The sequence below is a fragment of the Botryllus schlosseri genome, chromosome 9 (genome assembly GCF_051294905.1).
Source record: "Botryllus schlosseri isolate E-star chromosome 9, Bs_hap1, whole genome shotgun sequence".
Lineage (NCBI taxonomy): Eukaryota > Metazoa > Chordata > Ascidiacea > Stolidobranchia > Styelidae > Botryllus > Botryllus schlosseri.
The window spans coordinates 788,654-813,560 of NC_137244.1; the positions used below are offsets into that span (position 1 = coordinate 788,654).

At 39.3% G+C, this 24,907-nt stretch overlaps 3 protein-coding genes across 4 annotated transcripts in view; 2 read left to right on the top strand and 1 right to left on the bottom strand.

Annotated features, from left to right (window-relative positions):
- LOC145447014 (alkaline ceramidase 2-like) overlaps positions 1-24,907 on the top strand; it is a 454,308-nt gene that overhangs the window by 321,146 nt on the left and 108,255 nt on the right. The gene's annotated exons all lie outside the window — the stretch shown is intronic.
- LOC145447026 (uncharacterized) overlaps positions 1-24,907 on the top strand; it is a 185,021-nt gene that overhangs the window by 129,105 nt on the left and 31,009 nt on the right. The gene's annotated exons all lie outside the window — the stretch shown is intronic.
- Positions 5,235-24,907, bottom strand: part of LOC145447018 (matrilin-1-like) — a 34,633-nt gene continuing 14,960 nt past the window's right edge. The window contains exon 5 of one of the 2 annotated variants that reach the window (XM_080325449.1): positions 5,235-6,046. In XM_080325449.1, the coding sequence (XP_080181575.1) occupies positions 6,040-6,046 (7 nt within the window). In that variant the 3' untranslated portion in view covers positions 5,235-6,039. The remainder of the gene's footprint in view (positions 6,047-24,907) is intronic. The other variant, XM_080325448.1, reaches the window with a different exon arrangement.

Below are 24,907 nucleotides of genomic sequence, written 5' to 3' on the forward strand. Positions count from 1 at the left end.
GTAGACCAACTAGAAAATGTTCAGCTTTTCCAAATTCAGTTTAAATTATAGCTACAGTTTTCTCCAAATTGCAATAGAAATAGGAATATAGCTAGAATTTTCTTCAAATTATCTTGTAATTAGAATTACTCAATTCGTGGAAACAATGAAGCTCAGTTCATATCAAATCAAAGTTGATTCCCATTACCACGAAATAGTAAATGTCTGTACATTGGGCTTGGTTCGTTTCGCACTTTTCAGCTCTGCTGTAGCATTTTCAGGAAAAGCAGAAATCAGATTAGAATTAAAATTTGAGCATAGACATAAGACACATTTCGCAAGTGGATTAAAATTGGGACGAAGAAGCATTTCGCAGATTAGATGACCGTAATTATGTTTTAAATAGTCTACTTCGACAACTACAATTATCCAGATGTCTGCTCAAACGGTTGCGTTTCAGTTGTTATTGAAATTTGTATCTGTCAAAACACCACATGGTTGCGATATAGTGATAAGATAGGAGCTTGCCAAACGACTGGGGGTGGACAGTACCGAGCTCCACTACAATGCAACATTCGAGGCTGATTTTGTGGGTTCCAGGACCACGAGCAGAATGAGATTGATATTTTCGAAACCAGTAACGCGGTAGCTTTCAGTTGATACCAATTTTATCAATTTTCGCGCTCGGCAAGTTGGTCAAAAATTCCCTTTGGCTAAACGGAAAGTGTGACGTATACCAATTGCGGTGAGCCATGAGATTTGCTTGTGTCCACACCATATTGGACACTATGCTATCATCGTTATTTTGCTCCGGTTTCGGCTCACTGGGAAATATCAGTATCTTAATTAGTTGGGTTCAGAGATGAGCAATTGAGCATGGATTAGGATTTGAAAAAAACAGGATTTGTGAAATTTTGTCGGCTTTAGAGACAAAAGCGCGCACAAGTACAGCACACGCGCGTCAACGAAGAACAACTACCATGTGATCAGGACTGAATACAAGAAAACGCATTGCTCTATCAAGTATGCCGGACCCCAATTGTGGAACAGCATCCAGTCGGATATGAGACAGTCGTCGAATATGTCCGCATTCACGTCGAAATACAAGAGAGAGAGAGATATATGATATTCTTTCTCGCCTGCACCATCGAGATGCTTTGGCGACGGAGTTGCGATACGGCCCCATGAGGTCATCTAGTCTGCGCCCCCGTTTTTTTTCTCCTCCATGCTATCCGTGATTGCTGAGCGCCTAGCAGGATAGCTGCGGATACCATTTTTCGAGTCTTTGGTATGACCCGGCCGGGGATCGAACCCACGACCTACCGCTCGAGAAGCCGGGCGCATAACCATTACACTATCTCGCTCGGTCAAGCAACTTATTCTAAATGAATACTCGCCAGTCTTCAGGATTACCGGACCACGACCTAACATCGAACTCGCACTCCGCCACATGCCACCTCATTTTGTCGCTTGCGTCATATATTCTCGGCATTACTTTTCATTCAGTGTGCATGCCTCTTATCTACTTCGCCTAGGCTAAGGTGGGTGTCTGATCTTAAAGGCTATTCCAATTTATTTCAACACCTTCCTATCTTTTCATTGTATCGCAGTCTTGTGATGTTTTGAAACGATGAAAATATTAATAAACCTGATTGATTGATTGATTGGAATAGATTAGGATTAGAGATTTTTTTTGAACGGATTAGGATTTGGATTGGATTTACCGATTTTCTGGGAGATTGATATGACGTTTGGCGAATGGTGACAAACTTCATTCAGATCAGTTAATACTGTAGTTAGGGTACACTTAGGGTTACCATATTTTGGAAACCTTAAAATAAGAGGACACTTTTTCATAATTTTCAGACTTGCAAAACCGGAGTAGAACTCTCAAAAAACGGTAAATTTTTCACTCTTTGTGGTCGGTTGACCAAAAAATAAAAAAAGGTCAACTTTCCACTCTGCTCGTGAAATACCCGCCGGAGCGTCACTTCGGTGCTAATTCACGGCGTCTCAGTCGAATTATGCTATAAATATGACCAAAATTCTCCAAAAAGAGGACAAAATCTCGAAAAAGACGACAAAAGGGCGTCCTCCGAGGACACTTTCAAAAAAGGCAAAACAGAGGACAAATTCTCATAAAAGAGGATGTATGGTAACCCTAGGTACACTCAGAGGTGGTCAGTAACGAAGTACCTCTACTTTTTCGAAGTACTCAAGTAGTTTTCCTCTACTTCTGGTACTTACTCAAGTAGATATTTTTTTCGTTACTTCTACTTCGTAATATTTTGTGAACTACTTACTTACTTTTCCCTATTTTAAGTTTGTCAAGTAGAAGTAGTTTGATACCCCAATAAGAAAGCTAGCCTAAGGAATTTCGGGGCTGTTTGCACGAAGTACAAACATTAAATTTTCATAAAAGTCATGTAATACCCAGAAATTTCATTGCGCTTCGCGCACAGTAGATATGGTTTGAGAAATATATTTTAACGAACGTATCGCTGAATATAATTTGGACACCGGGTTGCGTGGTTCCGTTCACATCGCATTGTCACCTATACCAAATATTTCATCACAGTAAGTATGGCCTCTCATAACGTTTGAAACTATTGTTTCGCAATCTAGCAATAACCTATCATATCTAGCAGCCCATGACGTCTCCTAATCTGGTAAAGTAGAATTTGATCTTTTTTAACGTTAGACCTGTTTTAGCAGACCACCGTTGAAACTTTCTGGACAAAAGACGTGAAATATATTTTCTGCTTTTTAGAAGTAGTATTTGTATTTTTCTTTCAATTACGAGTATTATACGTTGAGTTCTGATCATAGTTTCAGTTCTTTTGTCTGGAAAACGTACATGTTGAAGTTTAAAACCATCTGCCATATTTTTAATCAACGTATACTAATCGGCCCAACTGTTAAAGCCGTATCCGTCAAAACTTCTTCGTATTGCTCCTCGAGTGAACTAGGGGCCTTTATAATTTGGGGGAGGGCGCCATGCCATGATATTTTCTAAAACAGGGTGTTCGAGTAAACAAAGAATTAGTATCGTATTCCATATCAATACTAATCATCTACATCCCATGATCTGGACGACTACTTATTCTGTCAAAAATTGACACCTCCTGGGATGCATCAATATGAATCAAGCTCTTTACACCTTCTGCATACCTCGATTTGCAGCTTTTGACAGTCCATGCGAACGAATTACGATCTGTTTCAAAACTACTTACTTACTTGAGTAGATTTAAAGTCAGCTAAAGTCTTCTACTTCAAGTAGTTTTGGACTGCTTATGAAAGAAGTACTTCTACTCGTACTTGTGTAGATTTTCCCGTCGCTACTTCTACTTCTACTTGAGTAGCTTTCTTGACTACTTTGACCACCTCCGGGTACACTACACTATTGTAAACTCGGTGCCAATGAATATGAGAGGTGTAGCCCTATGTTAAGTTGTCTGAAATCACGAGAATTGTTGGTTGTGTAAGAAAAATTTCCAATTCCTCCCCTGCATAAATTTTCATTATTCTGAATATCAAGCTGGAATCGGATTAGGATTGAACATGGACTTGAATATACCAAAGTTCTGGATTAGGATTTGGATTTGTAGCTTTGGATTTGTATTGGATTAGGACATGGAAATTCCAAATCCGCACATCTCTGGTAGGGTTACCCTATTTTCGTTTCCCAAATTCGGGACACTCTTTAGCGCCCCTAGCGGGTTCTAAAATGAGGCATAAACCTATTATGACGTCACACGTATAATGCTTTTCCTATCGATTGTGTACAGGAGTGGATTGTTTTTAACTATTGGAGAGAGTAGCTCAGGACGCAACAATGCTGTCTGGCTCTTTTTCACTTGAGCTACTCTCTCGTTTCGCCAGACAGCATTGTTGCGTCCCAATGCGAATCTCCATAACAATGAAAAATTCGAGGCTGATTGTGGGACTTCCAGGGCCACGAGCGGAATAAAATTTATATTTTCGTAATCAGTGCAGAGTCAGCTTTCGATTGATATCCGTTTTACCAAATTTAATGCGCGGCAAGCCGGTCAAAAATGACCGTCAAGTTGCCTGTAGCCAAATTGAAATTGTGACGTGAATCAATTTCACTGAGCGGTGAGATTTGCTTGTGTCGACACCATATATAGGACACTATGATTGGACCATATCGAATTTGAGCTCTGGTGATTGCTAGGGTTGGTATTCTCATTTGGTCTGCAACGGAATCAAAGTGTCTGGCCCGCAGTTCATGTCACCCGGATAAGACTATTAATGGGCCGAAATGCCGGTTCCCACTAGCAGGTTGCACGAACGGAGATTTCAAAACTCTTGTGGTCACGACTCCATTTCCAATTTGAAAATGTTTCGTAGCCCTCCTCAACATTTGGTAAGCTAATTAAAAAAAAATGGTCAGAACCTTTGCCCAAACTTACCTATTGCTTGAAACTGATTAAGCTAATAAACATCTTCGCGATCCCCAGAAAAAGACAAAGACCGCAAGCTTGAGAACCACAATCTTTGACAAAACGACTTTAGCAACAGTAGGAACATTTTATCTTCTTCAAATTGCGATTACAATTAGTATTATTACAGTAAATGATAGCTCTTTTCATTTATTTTTAATTGTATTTTTTTGAATACAGGGGTTCTAATATCCAAATTAATTTAAGAAACATATAATCGCGCGAGGCGCGAAAAAAAATCAAGTAGCATAAATATTCCACAAAATAATATATTGATTAAGTTCTTTACAAAAAATTTTCAGCTTTTTTCAAGCCTTCAAAATTCCGGACATTTAGACATTTTTCAGCATTTCCTCCCACACGCAGTTTGAAGAATAAAATTCCGGACATGTCCATGAAATTCCTGACGTATGGCAACCCTAAATTAGTAGAAGGATATATTGAATCGCAAGTAAACACATGTCAAATCTAACAGTACAGCATTGTTGTTGCTGCTTGTTGTATTCATGGTCTTTGCCGACTATAACAATGGTCATTTACACCAGCCGATTAGGGATTGGATTTCGTAACTGCCGACTTGTGGCATGGCCCACTCCTCGGCTTTTGTAAAACACCGATTCTGCGGATGAGATTGCGAAAAGGAGCCTAGATGTATGTATGTATTTGTATGTAGGAGGGAGCCTAGAGCCTAGAGCCTAGATAAACCCCCAACACTGAGGAATTCTGGAGTCGATCTCGGTCGGACTCGAACCGACTACACATTGGTGTTGTAGCTGTGGATTACACCACTACGATATCTGACCACATCAGTACAGCATTGTAATAGCGCAAAATGTGGAAATAGTCTGACTAGATAATGATATCATTCCAACAATAATTAAATTATCACGATAGGACACGCCCATTGCCCACCTGCGAGGTAGGGCCTATATATTTCTCATGCAGGCCGACATGGGATAGCCTACATCACAAATTTACAGTGCAATTTACGAATAGCTCATACTCCGTGTTGTGAGTCGCAGGTCCAGTACGCCTTATTCACCACATATGTTTCGACGCGGCACTCCAATGTAAATGAGTGCGGATTTAGCAGGCGTCGAACCCTGTCTGCTCCGCTGAATCTGCTCTTGGACTCGGCAAACCTTGCGTATCAGTCTTGTATTCAATATAACACAACCAAGCACCCCTAATGGAACAAAGCTTTGGTTGGGTGGAACACGAAGACGCATGATCGAGATTCGCAATAGTGCTTGCTCGTCCGTTGCTCGATGGAAAGGAGAGGGATGCTACGGCAACGAGGAAAATATAAAGGCAAGCGAATCGGAAAGTAGAACAGTAATATTCAAATAATCAGGATTAAAATCAGACAATTAAAATGATTAGAAAAGCGAGATCGAAATAAAGGACAGTTGAATTGGAAACTGATTCCTCTAAAAACATCAAATAGAGAACAAATAAAACATGCGCAATCGCAAACAACATATTCATGATAGACGAGTCTATTTCTTGCATATATGGATATCCAGCGCCAGCGACCGAAGTTCGTAGAAGCTTGATAAGCTGGTGACTCGCACTGTGCTGTTCTGGTCTCCGGTCGCTATCTCCTAGAATAATTACGAAATTAACGTGAAACGATTGGAAAAGGATGATTATGATTCACCGTGGACACGGTCAGTATGAGTAGCCTATCAGCTTATTATATTTCATCATTTCAAAACTAGAGATCGACCAATTATCGAGGCCGATATTTAGAGCTTTACCGATTATCGATATCGGCCTATGAAGGCCTATGAAGGCCGATATCGCGGTCGATATTTTATATTTGAAAAAGTATCAAAAGTATTGGAAATTCAATGCTCCGTGTTCTCAATCTCAAGAAATCGACGACGCAAAGGGCGATATATGACAGATTTACCCTTGCAGGACGAGTTTAACTGGGTGAGCATGCAGAGAAACTATGCTTCCTGCATTACAATCTACCTTTTCCGGACTGATCTGCAATTATCATCATGTTTTGCTTTTTGGGTTATCCCAAATTTCAACGAATATGCACAATTAAGCAATAATTCTTTTCAATTTTAGTTTTCTCGATGTTGTTCAGTTTTATGTGGCATGAACAAGTGCCATCTTGCCTAATAGATGATGTTTTTAGTGAAATTGTTCTCTGGTCCTTTCATATTAATATCGTCCTATGATGTCGGTTATCGGCCTTGTGAGTGTGCCGATATATCGGTATCGGTATCGGCCTGTAAAAATCAATATCGGTCGACCTCTATTCAAAACACCACCAGACTTCGCCAGGACAATGTATTTGTTCATGTAGGCCTATGTATAATAGGGTTTTTCATAAATAACCTTTATTTTTTAAAGTATCGCGACTGTTAGCTAAAATTGTTAGTTTGGAAATAACAACGTTGCACACCAAATTTGTATTAATTTCGACTAGTAGAAGTGAAGCTATTACAATTAGAAAATTTTGAACTTAATTTCAAATAATATCTGCCTTTAAAATTTTACTGGCTGCCGCAGCACACCTCATATAATTGTCAAGTAGTCAATAAAACAATCCACAGCAAATTTGATCCAATTCCAACTGGTAGAAGCGAAGTTATCGTCGTTGAAAATCTTGGATTTGTAAAAATAGCATTCTGTGAGTAATCCAAGAATTATTATTAAAGAACTCGATTAACTGCACTTCTAAGAGATGGAATTGAGTCAAATTTGTTTTGAATAGTTTCTGTTGGCAACTTCACAATTTCACGGGTAAGCAGGTGAAATTAAATAAAAAAAATCCTTTTTAGGTATAAATTTAAAATTTTAAAATTCTAATAGCTTCACTTCTACGTGCGGGAATTGAGCCACACTTAGTGTGCAAAGTTTTTTAGTCAACCTAACAATTTTAGGTAATTGCCGTAAAAATCAGGAAAAAAAAGATATTTTAACAACCTTCATGTTACAATACTGATTGTCAAAAACGTTACAGATTATTGTCATTCAAGATGATAGGGATGTTTTAACAGAGCGGTCGTCATTTAAATATTTTCGACAACTTCTCGAGCATCCAGCCGGTAAGCTCAGTCAGTTGTTCATGGAGTTGTGCTAACAACACGAATGTTGTGGGCTCGAGCCCCGTACTATAGGCAGTAGGCACTAGCCCAGAGGTGGGCCACCCTTTTGCTATTCACGGCCGCATTTCGATTACTTATGTAGCCTACGGTCGCATTCCAGTGAATGTGAGTTTTTCGTTGATAATCCGCGGATCAAGGATAATCCGAGAATTATCAACGAAAAACTCGAATAACTCCACTTTTACTAGTCGGAATTGACTCAAATTTGTTTTGCATCGTCTTTGAAGACAGCTCAACAATTTCATGAGGTTGACAGAAAAATTTGAGAATTTTTATTTTTTTATTTTTAATAATAATTTAAAAATTTCAATTCAAGATTGCACGGCCTTTACTGGTTGGAATCGAGTCAAATTTGGTGTGCATCGTTTTCTTGGACAACCTGACGATTTAGTCACTAGGCGAGTGAGATTTGGAAAAAAAAGTTTTTTTTGAACAACCCTACCATATATATTTCCATTTTAAATCTCAAAGAGCCATACATCAATCAATTGTTACGTCACAATTGAAAATTCGTGACGTCATGGTAGTACTAATTCCAACTCACTATATGGGATTCGTCGCGAGCGTCATTATTTTCTGTGTAAAAACTCGTAGACTACTAATCATTCTGTGTGACCGAAATTCATCGTAAATAGCTCAGAGTGTATAATTACTGATATCATAATCTAATATACTAGCACTGATTCCGAAAATCTTGTATTGATCGACTTCTCAATTCTCAAAGTAGGCCTATTCGGCGGTAACATAGATGTTGCGCACTACTCGCCTACATTTTAACGGCAGTAGGCTACTAGAAAGCTACTCAACAATCAAGAACGTCGATAGATAAGCGTTGTTTGTAATTTGAATTTGTAATTGGAATGTCACTTCGAAGGCAGTTCATTTCTCGGCGTTGATCAGGAAGACAATGTGTATTTGAAGACTAGATTGCCATATGGGCATCAGTAGTATATATGATCGCTGGTGACCTGGCTGGGGCGCTTATGGCGGGGTGGCGAGCGGCTGGAAAACCGGGGGTGGCGAGCGGCTCCTTATACCTTATGGCGGGGTGGCGAGCGGCTATTGTGTCTTATGGCGGGGGTGGCGAGCGGCTCTTATTTCTTATGGGCGGGGTGGCGAGCGGCTGGAAAACCGGGGGTGGCGAGCGGCTTTTATGTCTTATGGCGGGGGTCGCGAACGGCTATTGTGTCTTGTGGTCGCACGGTAACCCTTTTCAGCATAGGGATCGGTCGCAAGCGGCTCTTATGTCTTATCGCGGAGGTGGCATACGGCTATTGCGTCTTATGGTGGGGGTGGCAAGCGGCTATTGTGTCTTGTGGTCGCACGGTAACCCTTTTCAGCATAGGGATAGCTCGCACGCGGCTTCGTTGTTGGCATGTCGTACTTCGTGTTGAATATGTATCAAGTAAATAGTCATGTGATTGGTCCTTAGGTAATGTGTATATTCCAAATTACGGCGAGTACGACAATGATATATCGTTATTCTTATGGACGCGGCGATGATTCGTACTTTCGGGTATAGACTGCGGGCGGAATGTCGTACTTTCAACAAAAAAGGCGTGAAAATAGTTTGCAAAATCTAGGAATTACTCTCATGGTAATGTTTGAGTAATTAGATTACCCCAGAGCCGGTGTAGACTGCGATTCGAATACCAACAATAACCACGTTCACATATTAACACTCCAAATAGGCGTGAAATAGTTTGCAAACCCTGCGTTCGCTGACAAGATAATGTCTCGGACATAACCATCTTTAGCGACTTGGTGTTACAGTCATATCGATCACTCACGCGGTGAAATTTTAGTAATCAGTTTGTCACAGAACTTGATTTCGCTGGTAAGATTTAACAAGTAACGAATAACAGACCTCCAGTGTCGGTAACTTGAATAGCGACAAATTGTCACTTATTTCCGCTCTAACCCTAATCCTCTGTGAAGTGAACGCTTATTCAAAAGGGCGTGATATAATTTTAAAATCCGACGACCACTCACCGGATAATGCTTCACACATAGCAATCCCTCATGCCCGCTCACAAGGTAATATTTCGGTAATAAGTTTGTCACAGAGCCGTCGCAGACGGTGATTCGAAAACCAACAATTTGTCACTCGCCCGCGATCGCTATATGTTTCACGCCTCCAGAATAGTGGCTGACTTTAGTTGCGTGATAAGATCCATGAAAATATTCAATCAATGTGTTAGTTTGTCAACTTGAAATGTAACTCACTACACAAATCAAGTTGAATCGTATTTGAATGTATTGATTCGACCCAACTCAAATCCTTTGACAAATCCTATTAACGCGATCTGTTGAATCGAACGTAACCTCAATATTACTGACGCCAACATTCACCCGCATCGGATCATTCACACATTCCACGCCGCTGTTTTAACACTTATAGAATCAATACCAACTATCTCTAACCCGATAATATTCAATCATTTTGGTAATTTGCCAACTTTAAATCCATTCGCGGGATGTACTAAAGGTAAATCCAAATAATCCAGAATGAAATATTTGGACTTTGACATTGCGTGAATTGAAATAGGTTTGACAAACATGACTACCAACTTTCACCCAGTCACATTTCAAGATTATACTTTGAAACAATCCTTGAAACTGACAACTCTATTCACGACTCCGTTCCCGTTTGTAAAATAGAGTTTTAGAAATACTATCACTATGACAACTCAACATTTTAACATCTCGCCATGCACAAACGAGTAAAATACAAAAACCTTGGTAAGTCAATCCGTTTGTAGTAACCCACCAAACCAAAACAAAAAGTGTCCGTATGAAAAGTAGACAAGACTACGCGAGTAATCACTACAACCCACAAACATACCAACTCAGTTGTATCCATATCCCATATTTTTTATTCAACTGTAAGATGAAGTAATTACTACTTGGCGCGCGGTTGGAGATTAACACATTACATTTGAGTATACGAGATTTGAATGTCTGACCAACGTAGTTGAGAATTCTTACAATCGAACGATGGTGTTATATTCAAAGTTATCACGATGTAAACATATGAATTGACACATTGATTTCGACATATGAGATTTTGCAATAGTCGATCATGACTTGATTATTAAATTATGACATTATTAGACCAGGGTTGTGTTGAAGGTTATTACGATACCAACAAACTTTTCAGAAACATTGTTATTAGCATATCGATTTGTAAAACTAGATTAACATGTCTGAAATGTTTTGGTTGGGAAGATTAAGCCGTGTTCGTAAAAACCACGCAGCGTATTGTGGATATCAGGAAATAATTTACAAATGTAATTGTCTCCAGTAACCAAGACTAAAGATGAAACAACAATTTTCTTTGTTGAACAATAACCGGTACAATACTTTATCGTCGTAATCTGCGGTGGGAATTGAAACACTTTCGCACATTTCCCGGTGTCAAGATATCACACTAGGTGAATTGACATATCGCCGCTTGATTAATGCTTAATCCATTCGCGCCATTTCACACACTTTGATCATTACAAAAAACAAATTGGAATATGTTTGCTAGATGCATTCAATTCGGTTAGAAATGTCTGGTACACAACAATCGTAATATCAATGAAGTACTTGCTACACTGTAATTCACTTAACGTGTTTTGCATTGTTGTTCATTTGTAGTATTGATTGTTTTGAACCCCCAAATAATAATTCCCCGACATGAAACCAAACCGTTGAAAGTCGTTACCATCACAACGAAACAATTTGTACGATGTTTGCTAAATGTATCCTATAGTTAGGTGTACTAGAATTATTTGTCTAACACATACACCGACAATGCAATCGAAAATTTTTCCGTTGTCATTGCTAGAGTAAATGTCATCACAATACTCTGTCACTAAAAGACGTTACTTGTATGTGATTGAATCCCTAACAATTATCTCACTAAACCGAACTCCAAAGAAATTTTACTCACTCGACGGATATGAAACAGCGTCGCTTAATCGGTCTATATCGTTTTTCTAAAGGTAAATCATATCCATCCAATAGAAAACAATTTTCACTAGCTTGGTAATGAAACCGAAGTCTTCAGTCGATATTTTGTTTGTGTCAAATACTTTGTAATAAACACATTTGAGTGGTTGAGCTTTACATCATCAAGCTGTCATCTGTAAATCGAGATTACATCCGACTTGTAACTCTATCGTTTAACTAACCGAGTTGTATGCACAGTTTGATATTTTGGTCATTTAGTGATTGCTGAACATACCAAACGATGCACACCCACCGCCGAAATACTGCGTTGATCTTAATTTCCATCATCGTGATAATCGAAGTACATTTCTTTCGAATTCGTAACAACCGACTACGACATGATAAATTTTTGACAAGTTTACTTAGAAGGTTTGTTGCATATCGCGAAAAATAATATACCACTCATATTGATACTGTTACTTCATTGATCGATATTTTCAAATGAGTAAAATTTATTACTTGAGTTTCTCCGCTTAATGTAAATGTAAACTCAGTCGTCTTTTAACATCACAAATACATTGATAAAAAGTAGGCAATCAAACACAACACTTTGTACGACACTAATTATTGTTCCACACATCTCATTTCATACTAAGTGTATACGAAAGATATTCACGACACATGAAAATATTCGCTCATGCTACGAACATACGCAATGATTGGTGGTGCTTTCAAACTGTTTCGATATCACAAGAACTTTATTGTCTGAATGGGTGTTCATGTATCTTAATAATCAAATAGTTCAACACAGAACTAGTACTAACAGAAACATCAGAGAGTTGTTTACACAAAAGTTTGTATGTGTACAGTATGCGAATACCATGTGTAAGTCCAGCACAATTACAGTATCCATCCGAGTTTAGTCAACACAAATTTATTACAACGGAGCCACGTAAACTTTCGTGAAAGAAAAGCATACTCACTTCCAGAGGGTTATGTCAACACCATAGCAGTAAATCAGCTACTCCAACAACAAAGTACATATGTTTCTAGCCACGATCCTTACATCTTTCACATAGATCAATCTAGTTTGCTAACGAAAAGTGCTGAGTCATCACATGATCGACCTCACAACAAAACAACTAGTAGATATTATCATTCAAAATATTCCTAACCCTTTACACACCAGTGACAAATCATACAACGAATATGTTTTGTGGGTCGAATTGTTGTTCAGTGTCAAGTCTACCTGTTGAAACGTACATTAAAACAGCGCAATTCAATTAAAACCACGAATCTATTTTCATTTCCTCACAAACTGTAACATACAGAAAAATAAATTTTATTCCGCCAAAACATACTTGTAACCAATCGCTTTCATTAAACACACAACACCATAAAAGTATTTACTTTCTACAACATAGACATTCCGATGTAGTCAAGAAGTATTTTTATTAATCAAAATCATCGACTTCTGTTTACGGCGTTAGTGTGTGCATGTCATACATGTGGGATCCGTATTAAAATGGACACGACACGACTGAATGTAAGGAGATAGAAGTCTATCGCATAGATTTACATGTGGTCTTCGCTACGGTTTCAAAAAACGAATCATCTCTTTTGCATTGATCGAGACCGAGCAAGTTAGTTAATGGCCATGATTGTGTTTGTCATATGCGAATGATAGGGTTACTGTCAAATCTACATACAACAACCTTCTGGCACTCATAATAGCAATTTCATTCTCTCCCTTCATAATTGTAGACTCACGACAAGTATATTGTACAACTCGACAGCTACGTTTAACAACACCAACGACACTAAACATACGATACCTACCCAAGTAAAATTACCATTTTCACCTGGAGTTCAGTCGTTACCTGAGTAAAAATACCATTATTCTTTGGAGATTTATCGTTTAATCAGAGTAACAAAACATTTTCACTTGGGGGTCTATCGTTTCCAAGAGTAACAAGCCCCCTTTCCTTTGGAAATCTATTTTTTCCCTGGGTAACAAACCTTTTTCACTTGGAAATATATTTTTTCTCTGGATAACAAACCTTTATCACTTGGAAATATATTTTTTCCCTGGGTAACAAACCTTTTTCACTTGGGAATATATTTTTTCTCTGGATAACAAACCTTTTTCACTTGGAAATATATTTTTTCTCTGGGTAACAAACTTTTTTCACTTGGAAATATATTTTTTACCTGAGTACCAAACCTTTTTCACTTGGAAATATATTTTTATCCTACAGCAACAAACCATTTTCACATGGAAAACTACTTTTACCTAGAGTAACTAATCATTTTCTGTTGGAAATATATTTTCTCCCTGGGTAACAAACCCGTTTCGTTTGGAAAACTATCATTTACCTGAGTACCAATACCGTTTGCACTTGGAAATCTATCTTTTCTCTGGGTAACAATACCATTTTCGTTTTGAAAACTGACAACCACACCCGACAATTTGATATTTTTGTATATTGTTACAACGGGCAGTGACAAAATATACACCAACAACGACTCCGATACATTTGTGCAATCGCATATTTACTTGTGTTGGTGCATCCCATCAAAATCATCGGTTACCCACATGCAATGTGCTCTTGTATATCGAAATGTATGTTTGGGAAATTGGACAATAGGTTTCGATAGGTCTGTGATGTCCGGGTTCGTGCTTTGGATTTTCCAGAGTCAAAATGTCAGAGTAAAACACCTCCTCGACGATGGTTGGTATGTGGATAACGGTGTTCGGAAAACGGTTGGATTTATGTCACCCATCGCGATAACAATTCCAGGTCGAGTTTTCCCCGCATGTTTACTATATTGTGTCTTTATTGATCGATGTATGTCTCAACATTCAGTTTGAAATCGGAAACTCTGATAAAGTATGTAACCGGATCCGGATATCAACTCTGAATCGATAAACCAATGAACAATATTCAAAGTAAACATGTTACACCCTGTGTTTCCACGAAAAAATACCATCCAGACATACGTCGCGCTTGTTTGCCCATAACAGTATACGCGTAAATGGAGGTGTGTGACATTGCATGCAATGTGTTGGTATACAAACATCGATCCACAGACATTATCATAGCCGGTAGTTTTGATGTAGATCCAATGTCATCACACCCGATAACAATACCAATAAGCCACATTGCAATGACTCTGAGTCCGCGCTATGACATCGATATTTCGACACCGTTCATGGGTTATTCGCACGACGGCGAAAGTGAACTGTACAGCATATATCAATAGAGCGTTCACAGTCGAATATGCGAGCCATGCACAATCATATACCCAGATTTTCGTTGGATATGTACGAAACCAATAAATCGATACATTTCTGTTCCTTCTACGTCAATAATACAAGCGGCATTCCAATGCATCGCTCGAATGTAAGGTTCGTCAGGTGTAAAGTCCATGTCAAATAACACCAAAGTGTCCCTTCCGTGTTTTATTATTTCCACCGACGCTTCTTGTCTGTGTCGTAACACTATGGTGCGGGGAGTTGAAAAACGGTGGATTGTGAAACGGATTGACATGACCAACTGAAACCAACGTCAATAACCTTGTGGTGATGACAGTTTCAAAATGCTCCGATATGACGAGACCAACCTCGATCTCCTGCGGCGATGACCGTTTCGAAATGTCGCCGGACGAACTGGACCCTTACGAAAGTGTGTAATATGCTTGCGTGTGAAATCACGAGGTAGTGTTCTATTGTGGTGTACGATTGCAGTCTTCATTCCACAGAAACACACCTTATTGGATCACAGTATCAGTCCGAGATTTGCAGAATCACTGTTCACGATATTTATTTGGAGTCGTTATGTGGGAGTAGCGATATCCATGCATCGTGACTGAAAGACTGGTCGCAATCATTTCGAGCACCCGTACTTCGATAGTTCACCTTGGTTAAACGCTGTAGTCTCAGCAGAGAACTCCGCAGGGTGTCGACAACACGATGGATATTGACCGATGTATCTAATTGGTCTGGGTGGTCCGTCTGCAGATAGGGTCATGACTATCTTGTAATGTTACAACACGATAACACCATCGAATAAATCAGTGAACGGTGTCGAAATATCGATGTCATAGCGCGGACTCAGAGTCATTGCAATGTGGCTTATTGGTATTGTTATCGGGTGTGATGACATTCGATCTACATCAAAACTACCGGCTATGATAATGTCTGTGGATCGATGTTTGTATACCAACACATTGCATGCAATGTCACACACCTCCATTTACGCGTATACTGTTATGGGCAAACAAGCGCGACGTATGTCTGGATGGTATTTTTTCGTGGAAACACAGGGTGTAACATGTTTACTTTGAATATTGTTCATTGGTTTATCGATTCAGAGTTGATATCCGGATCCGGTTACATACTTTATCAGAGTTTCCGATTTCAAACTGAATGTTGAGACATACATCGATCAATAAAGACACAATATAGTAAACATGCGGGGAAAACTCGACCTGGAATTGTTATCGCGATGGGTGACATAAATCCAACCGTTTTCCGAACACCGTTATCCACATACCAACCATCGTCGAGGAGGTGTTTTACTCTGACATTTTGACTCTGGAAAATCCAAAGCACGAACCCGGACATCACAGACCTATCGAAACCTATTGTCCAATTTCCCAAACATACATTTCGATATACAAGAGCACATTGCATGTGGGTAACCGATGATTTTGATGGGATGCACCAACACAAGTAAATATGCGATTGCACAAATGTATCGGAGTCGTTGTTGGTGTATATTTTGTCACTGCCCGTTGTAACAATATACAAAAATATCAAATTGTCGGGTGTGGTTGTCAGTTTTCAAAACGAAAATGGTATTGTTACCCAGAGAAAAGATAGATTTCCAAGTGCAAACGGTATTGGTACTCAGGTAAATGATAGTTTTCCAAACGAAACGGGTTTGTTACCCAGGGAGAAAATATATTTCCAACAGAAAATGATTAGTTACTCTAGGTAAAAGTAGTTTTCCATGTGAAAATGGTTTGTTGCTGTAGGATAAAAATATATTTCCAAGTGAAAAAGGTTTGGTACTCAGGTAAAAAATATATTTCCAAGTGAAAAAAGTTTGTTACCCAGAGAAAAAATATATTTCCAAGTGAAAAAGGTTTGTTATCCAGAGAAAAAATATATTCCCAAGTGAAAAAGGTTTGTTACCCAGGGAAAAAATATATTTCCAAGTGATAAAGGTTTGTTATCCAGAGAAAAAATATATTTCCAAGTGAAAAAGGTTTGTTACCCAGGGAAAAAATAGATTTCCAAAGGAAAGGGGGCTTGTTACTCTTGGAAACGATAGACCCCCAAGTGAAAATGTTTTGTTACTCTGATTAAACGATAAATCTCCAAAGAATAATGGTATTTTTACTCAGGTAACGACTGAACTCCAGGTGAAAATGGTAATTTTACTTGGGTAGGTATCGTATGTTTAGTGTCGTTGGTGTTGTTAAACGTAGCTGTCGAGTTGTACAATATACTTGTCGTGAGTCTACAATTATGAAGGGAGAGAATGAAATTGCTATTATGAGTGCCAGAAGGTTGTTGTATGTAGATTTGACAGTAACCCTATCATTCGCATATGACAAACACAATCATGGCCATTAACTAACTTGCTCGGTCTCGATCAATGCAAAAGAGATGATTCGTTTTTTGAAACCGTAGCGAAGACCACATGTAAATCTATGCGATAGACTTCTATCTCCTTACATTCAGTCGTGTCGTGTCCATTTTAATACGGATCCCACATGTATGACATGCACACACTAACGCCGTAAACAGAAGTCGATGATTTTGATTAATAAAAATACTTCTTGACTACATCGGAATGTCTATGTTGTAGAAAGTAAATACTTTTATGGTGTTGTGTGTTTAATGAAAGCGATTGGTTACAAGTATGTTTTGGCGGAATAAAATTTATTTTTCTGTATGTTACAGTTTGTGAGGAAATGAAAATAGATTCGTGGTTTTAATTGAATTGCGCTGTTTTAATGTACGTTTCAACAGGTAGACTTGACACTGAACAACAATTCGACCCACAAAACATATTCGTTGTATGATTTGTCACTGGTGTGTAAAGGGTTAGGAATATTTTGAATGATAATATCTACTAGTTGTTTTGTTGTGAGGTCGATCATGTGATGACTCAGCACTTTTCGTTAGCAAACTAGATTGATCTATGTGAAAGATGTAAGGATCGTGGCTAGAAACATATGTACTTTGTTGTTGGAGTAGCTGATTTACTGCTATGGTGTTGACATAACCCTCTGGAAGTGAGTATGCTTTTCTTTCACGAAAGTTTACGTGGCTCCGTTGTAATAAATTTGTGTTGACTAAACTCGGATGGATACTGTAATTGTGCTGGACTTACACATGGTATTCGCATACTGTACACATACAAACTTTTGTGTAAACAACTCTCTGATGTTTCTGTTAGTACTAGTTCTGTGTTGAACTATTTGATTATTAAGATACATGAACACCCATTCAGACAATAAAGTTCTTGTGATATCGAAACAGTTTGAAAGCACCACCAATCATTGCGTATGTTCGTAGCATGAGCGAATATTTTCATGTGTCGTGAATATCTTTCGTATACACTTAGTATGAAATGAGATGTGTGGAACAATAATTAGTGTCGTACAAAGTGTTGTGTTTGATTGCCTACTTTTTATCAATGTATTTGTGATGTTAAAAGACGACTGAGTTTACATTTACATTAAGCGGAGAAACTCAAGTAATAAATTTTACTCATTTGAAAATATCGATCAATGAAGTAACAGTATCAATATGAGTGGTATATTATTTTTCGCGATATGCAACAAACCTTCTAAGTAAACTTGTCAAAAATTTATCATGTCGTAGTCGGTTGTTACGAATTCGAAAGAAATGTACTTCGATTATCACGATGATGGAAATTAAGATCAACGCAGTATTTCGGCGGTGGGTGTGCATCGTTTGGTATGTTCAGCAATCACTAAATGACCAAAATATCAAACTGTGCATACAACTCGGTTAGTTAAACGATAGAGTTACAAGTCGGATGTAATCTCGATTTACAGATGACAGCTTGATGATGTAAAGCTCAACCACTCAAATGTGTTTATTACAAAGTATTTGACACAAACAAAATATCGACTGAAGACTTCGGTTTCATTACCAAGCTAGTGAAAATTGTTTTCTATTGGATGGATATGATTTACCTTTAGAAAAACGATATAGACCGATTAAGCGACGCTGTTTCATATCCGTCGAGTGAGTAAAATTTCTTTGGAGTTCGGTTTAGTGAGATAATTGTTAGGGATTCAATCACATACAAGTAACGTCTTTTAGTGACAGAGTATTGTGATGACATTTACTCTAGCAATGACAACGGAAAAATTTTCGATTGCATTGTCGGTGTATGTGTTAGACAAATAATTCTAGTACACCTAACTATAGGATACATTTAGCAAACATCGTACAAATTGTTTCGTTGTGATGGTAACGACTTTCAACGGTTTGGTTTCATGTCGGGGAATTATTATTTGGGGGTTCAAAACAATCAATACTACAAATGAACAACAATGCAAAACACGTTAAGTGAATTACAGTGTAGCAAGTACTTCATTGATATTACGATTGTTGTGTACCAGACATTTCTAACCGAATTGAATGCATCTAGCAAACATATTCCAATTTGTTTTTTGTAATGATCAAAGTGTGTGAAATGGCGCGAATGGATTAAGCATTAATCAAGCGGCGATATGTCAATTCACCTAGTGTGATATCTTGACACCGGGAAATGTGCGAAAGTGTTTCAATTCCCACCGCAGATTACGACGATAAAGTATTGTACCGGTTATTGTTCAACAAAGAAAATTGTTGTTTCATCTTTAGTCTTGGTTACTGGAGACAATTACATTTGTAAATTATTTCCTGATATCCACAATACGCTGCGTGGTTTTTACGAACACGGCTTAATCTTCCCAACCAAAACATTTCAGACATGTTAATCTAGTTTTACAAATCGATATGCTAATAACAATGTTTCTGAAAAGTTTGTTGGTATCGTAATAACCTTCAACACAACCCTGGTCTAATAATGTCATAATTTAATAATCAAGTCATGATCGACTATTGCAAAATCTCATATGTCGAAATCAATGTGTCAATTCATATGTTTACATCGTGATAACTTTGAATATAACACCATCGTTCGATTGTAAGAATTCTCAACTACGTTGGTCAGACATTCAAATCTCGTATACTCAAATGTAATGTGTTAATCTCCAACCGCGCGCCAAGTAGTAATTACTTCATCTTACAGTTGAATAAAAAATATGGGATATGGATACAACTGAGTTGGTATGTTTGTGGGTTGTAGTGATTACTCGCGTAGTCTTGTCTACTTTTCATACGGACACTTTTTGTTTTGGTTTGGTGGGTTACTACAAACGGATTGACTTACCAAGGTTTTTGTATTTTACTCGTTTGTGCATGGCGAGATGTTAAAATGTTGAGTTGTCATAGTGATATTATTTCTGAAACTCTATTTTACAAACGGGAACGGAGTCGTGAATAGAGTTGTCAGTTTCAAGGATTGTTTCAAAGTATAATCTTGAAATGTGACTGGGTGAAAGTTGGTAGTCATGTTTGTCAAACCTATTTCAATTCACGCAATGTCAAAGTCCAAATATTTCATTCTGGATTATTTGGATTTACCTTTAGTACATCCCGCGAATGGATTTAAAGTTGGCAAATTACCAAAATGATTGAATATTATCGGGTTAGAGATAGTTGGTATTGATTCTATAAGTGTTAAAACAGCGGCGTGGAATGTGTGAATGATCCGATGCGGGTGAATGTTGGCGTCAGTAATATTGAGGTTACGTTCGATTCAACAGATCGCGTTAATAGGATTTGTCAAAGGATTTGAGTTGGGTCGAATCAATACATTCAAATACGATTCAACTTGATTTGTGTAGTGAGTTACATTTCAAGTTGACAAACTAACACATTGATTGAATATTTTCATGGATCTTATCACGCAACTAAAGTCAGCCACTATTCTGGAGGCGTGAAACATATAGCGATCGCGGGCGAGTGACAAATTGTTGGTTTTCGAATCACCGTCTGCGACGGCTCTGTGACAAACTTATTACCGAAATATTACCTTGTGAGCGGGCATGAGGGATTGCTATGTGTGAAGCATTATCCGGTGAGTGGTCGTCGGATTTTAAAATTATATCACGCCCTTTTGAATAAGCGTTCACTTCACAGAGGATTAGGGTTAGAGCGGAAATAAGTGACAATTTGTCGCTATTCAAGTTACCGACACTGGAGGTCTGTTATTCGTTACTTGTTAAATCTTACCAGCGAAATCAAGTTCTGTGACAAACTGATTACTAAAATTTCACCGCATGAGCGATCGGTATGGTTATGACACCAAGTCGTGAAAGATGGTTATGTCCGATACATTATCTTGTCAGCGATCGCGGGGTTTTGCAAACTATTTCACAGCTATTTGAAGTGGTAATTTGTGACCGTTGTTATTGTTGATATATGCGAATCACCGTCTACGCCGGCTCTGTGGTAAACTAAATACCGAAATATTACCTTGCAAGTGATTCCTAGACTTAGCAAACTATTTCACACCTTTTTTGCTGAAAGTACGACATACCGCCCGCAGTCTATACCGAAAGTACGAATCACGACCGCACCCATAAGACGCAATAGCCGCATGCGACCCCCGCCGTAAGAAATAAGAGCCGCATGCCAACACGAGTTTCCAATACGACATGCGAGAGATGCCTATACCCGAAAGTACGAATCACGACCGCTTCCATAAGAATCCATTACGAATCACGGGAAAGTACGAATCACGACCACGAGTTTTCATTACGATTCAGGAATAGTGTAATAATCGATAGTAGCACGCGGTTGGACGAGAAATAATTCAGCGCACAGGTCATTCGAAATATAGGTCGCACGCACTGCTTAATCCTCACAACAAACCACGTTTCCGTCCGCGCGGTTATTGTTGGTGACTCGTGCATATTCAACACCGCGCGAGAGACGCCTGAAAGTACGAATCACGACCGCACCCATAAGAACACATGGTAAATCACCACAGAACCCGTAAGAATACATAACAGGCGAATCACCGCCACCGCCTATAGCAAAAAAGGCGAGTCACGACCCCGAGTTTTCACGGCGAATCACGACCGCGGCCTATACCCGAAAAGGCGAATCACCACCCCCGCCATAAGACACAATGGCACCTCACCACCCCCGCCATAAGAGATAAGGGTCACCTCACCACCCCCGGTTTTCAGGCACCTCACCACCCCGCCCATAAGAGATAAGGGTCACCTCACCACCCCCGCCATAAGACACAATGGCACCTCACCACCCCCGCCATAAGAGATAAGGGTCACCTCACCACCCCCGGTTTTCAGGCACCTCACCACCCCGCCCATAAGAGCCCTATGCAAAAGGGGGTGTGGTCACGAGCGATCAACTACACTACTGGCATCTGCATGTCTGTTATTCTCTTTCATAAATTAACGTATGATGCAATCCAAGATTACGCGGCGCGCGATGTCGGGTACTTCGAATTGGCGAGAGATATTGGTCGCTGGCGTTACAGCAACTTAAATTCGAGGATTTTGTTGAGGGGTCCATGCCTTTAACCCTGGATACGCCACGGTCTTGACCTCTCAAATACATATTTATGCTGCCACGGGAATAATTATTCTGGCCGTTATGAACATTTACTAACAAGTTGCTGCAATATCGATAAAATAAAATACAAAAATCAAAAATATGTCAAAGAGCCATATCTTATACCCAAAAGAGCCATATATGGCTCGCGAGCCATAGGTTCCCGACCACGGCTATATATGCTTTACTATGGGAATGGACTAAACATGGACCCAATTTCGTCTCTTGGCGCACAACGAGGACGGTGAAAGTATCCATATCAATATAAATCATCCATATGGATATGAAATAGCTGTTAGCCGACGAAAATGATGCTATTTCTTGGCGTCTTGTCCTCGTGATTGGCACCCTGGCAGCTTACCGGCACATTGCTGAAAATTTTCCGAGGGTCGTATGATATGGATGTTGTTATATGCCTCATTGTGTAAGGATGACGGTCATTTGAGTTTAGAAGCAGTGGTGGCCCTACGATTGAGAGGGAGGCTGAACGAGACTTCCGGGGAGCCCTCCTATAAGTATGTAATCGCAGTCAATAGTCAATTATACTTCCATAGTAGACTCGAGTCAAGTCGAAACATTTTCACATCGCTACCGGTCAAGTTCAAGTCAGGAAGCAACGGGTCTAGTCCGAGTCAGTGTTGAGACCCTAGTCCAAGTCATAGAGTTCGATGTTCATTATCGAGTTCAAGTCAAGTTCAACTTACTTCTGTAAAACTCTTGGGTGATATCTAATTCCTCGGATTCATAATATCTGCCGGTATTCATTCTATCACTCAACGTGCTTATTCAAACTGATAAAACAGGATTTCTGGGCCTATTTTACAAATATCGGTCCTGATAAATTGCATCCAGTAATATAGAATGTCTTCAGTCGTATGACTTGGTCAAGTCATAGGAAATGACTCGAACACAAGTCGAGTCGAGTATAGTCACGCAGTGATGTGGTATAATCTAGGGTTACCATATTTTTGAGGCACAAATTCAGGACGTTCTCCAGCGCCCACTAGCGGATTTCAACATGAGGTGGGAGCACATTGTAGATTATTATGACGTCACACCTGCAAAGCTTTATCTATCGACAAGAGGTGGTCACGATCCGGTTCATGGCTGTGTGTTGGAACTTGGAAGTTGTAGCCACATCTTTTCTGCCCCTCCCGCCCAAATAAACAGTGGTCTTGGGCTCGCCGTAGGGTAATATATGCAACTTATGGGGGCTTAGGCCTACTATATGCATCTGGTTTCTACATGCATCTGGTCGTTGATTTGAATGAATTGTGTAAATAATATTGGTTCTTCAATATACATTACTATATAATTTTGATCCTCTGTTCTCCCACATATGATCATGCAGAGTTAGCGGTAGAGCCGTTGGAGGATGATGACTTCGAAAATGCAGGGAGCGCAGTTGTACATCGTTAAGTCATGTTCATGTAACACCGATATGAGATTATTTATCAGCCTGATGCCGGTGCGCAGTGCACCACTGAGCTATATAAACACCGCACATCCGGTGGTTTCCCCCCTTCCATGGTCGCGACTCCATTTTCAACTTAAAAATGTTCCGAAGCCCAGCTCAAAGTATGATGAGCTGATTACTAATTAAAGGTCGGTACATTTGCCCGGACTTAATCACGGCCTATTTTATAAGCTGATTACGTTTAAAATATTCGGTTTAGAACCACTGTCTTGGAATAAAGCATCCAAGCGGCCTAAACCGACTCTGTGAACATACCGTTATCTTGAAATTGCGATTACAATGAGACTTAAGAGACAATGAGATTCATGTAAACGAATGATATTGTTATTTGTTTTTGATCGCAGTTTTTGGGAGGGTGGTAGTCCCCATATTAATACCAATATATGTGATACTAATTCGCGCGGAGCGCGAAGAAATTTTTCATGTAGCATAAATCTGCCCAAAAATAATATTGTTTATGTTGATTAACGAAAAAAGTATGCGCTTACTTCAAGCCTTCACAATTCCGGAGATTTCGTCATAATTTAGAAATTTCTCCCGGACGCAGTTTTAACAGTGAAATTCCGGACATGTCCGGGAAATTCCGGACGTATGGCAATCCTAGTATAATCAGTAACAATATAACAATAATGAAGCGAGTTAAAGAGAAGACAGTTCTACCGGTAACTCGGAGCCCCTATACAACTTCATCACAAGTGCAACGTACCCTATACGTCGTATATGTCACCATAGTGTCTTACAATAGTGTGGACACAATAAAATCTCACGACTCACTGCGAATGGTCTACGTCCCTTTCCATTTGAACAGAGGCACTCTTTCGGTGATCTTTGACCAGCTTGCTGAGCGCAAAAATTGATAAAATTGTTATCAATCTAAAGATATCGCGGTACTGATTGCAAAAATACAAATCTTATTCTACGCGTGGTACTGGAACCCCCAAAATCAGCCTCGAATGTTGCATTGTAACAAATTTTGCTATTGTGACGCAACATTGCCGTCTGGAATACTACGGCGCTGCTCAGGAGCAAGTGCGCACGATAGTGAGAGTGTGAATGCTCAATCGCAACAAGGGCCAATACGCTTGTGGTTTGCGCTGCTCCACACCTGCTCCCAGATGACATATGGTTGCGTCACAATATTAAACTCCGTTACAATGCAACATTCGAGGCTGATTGTGGGAGG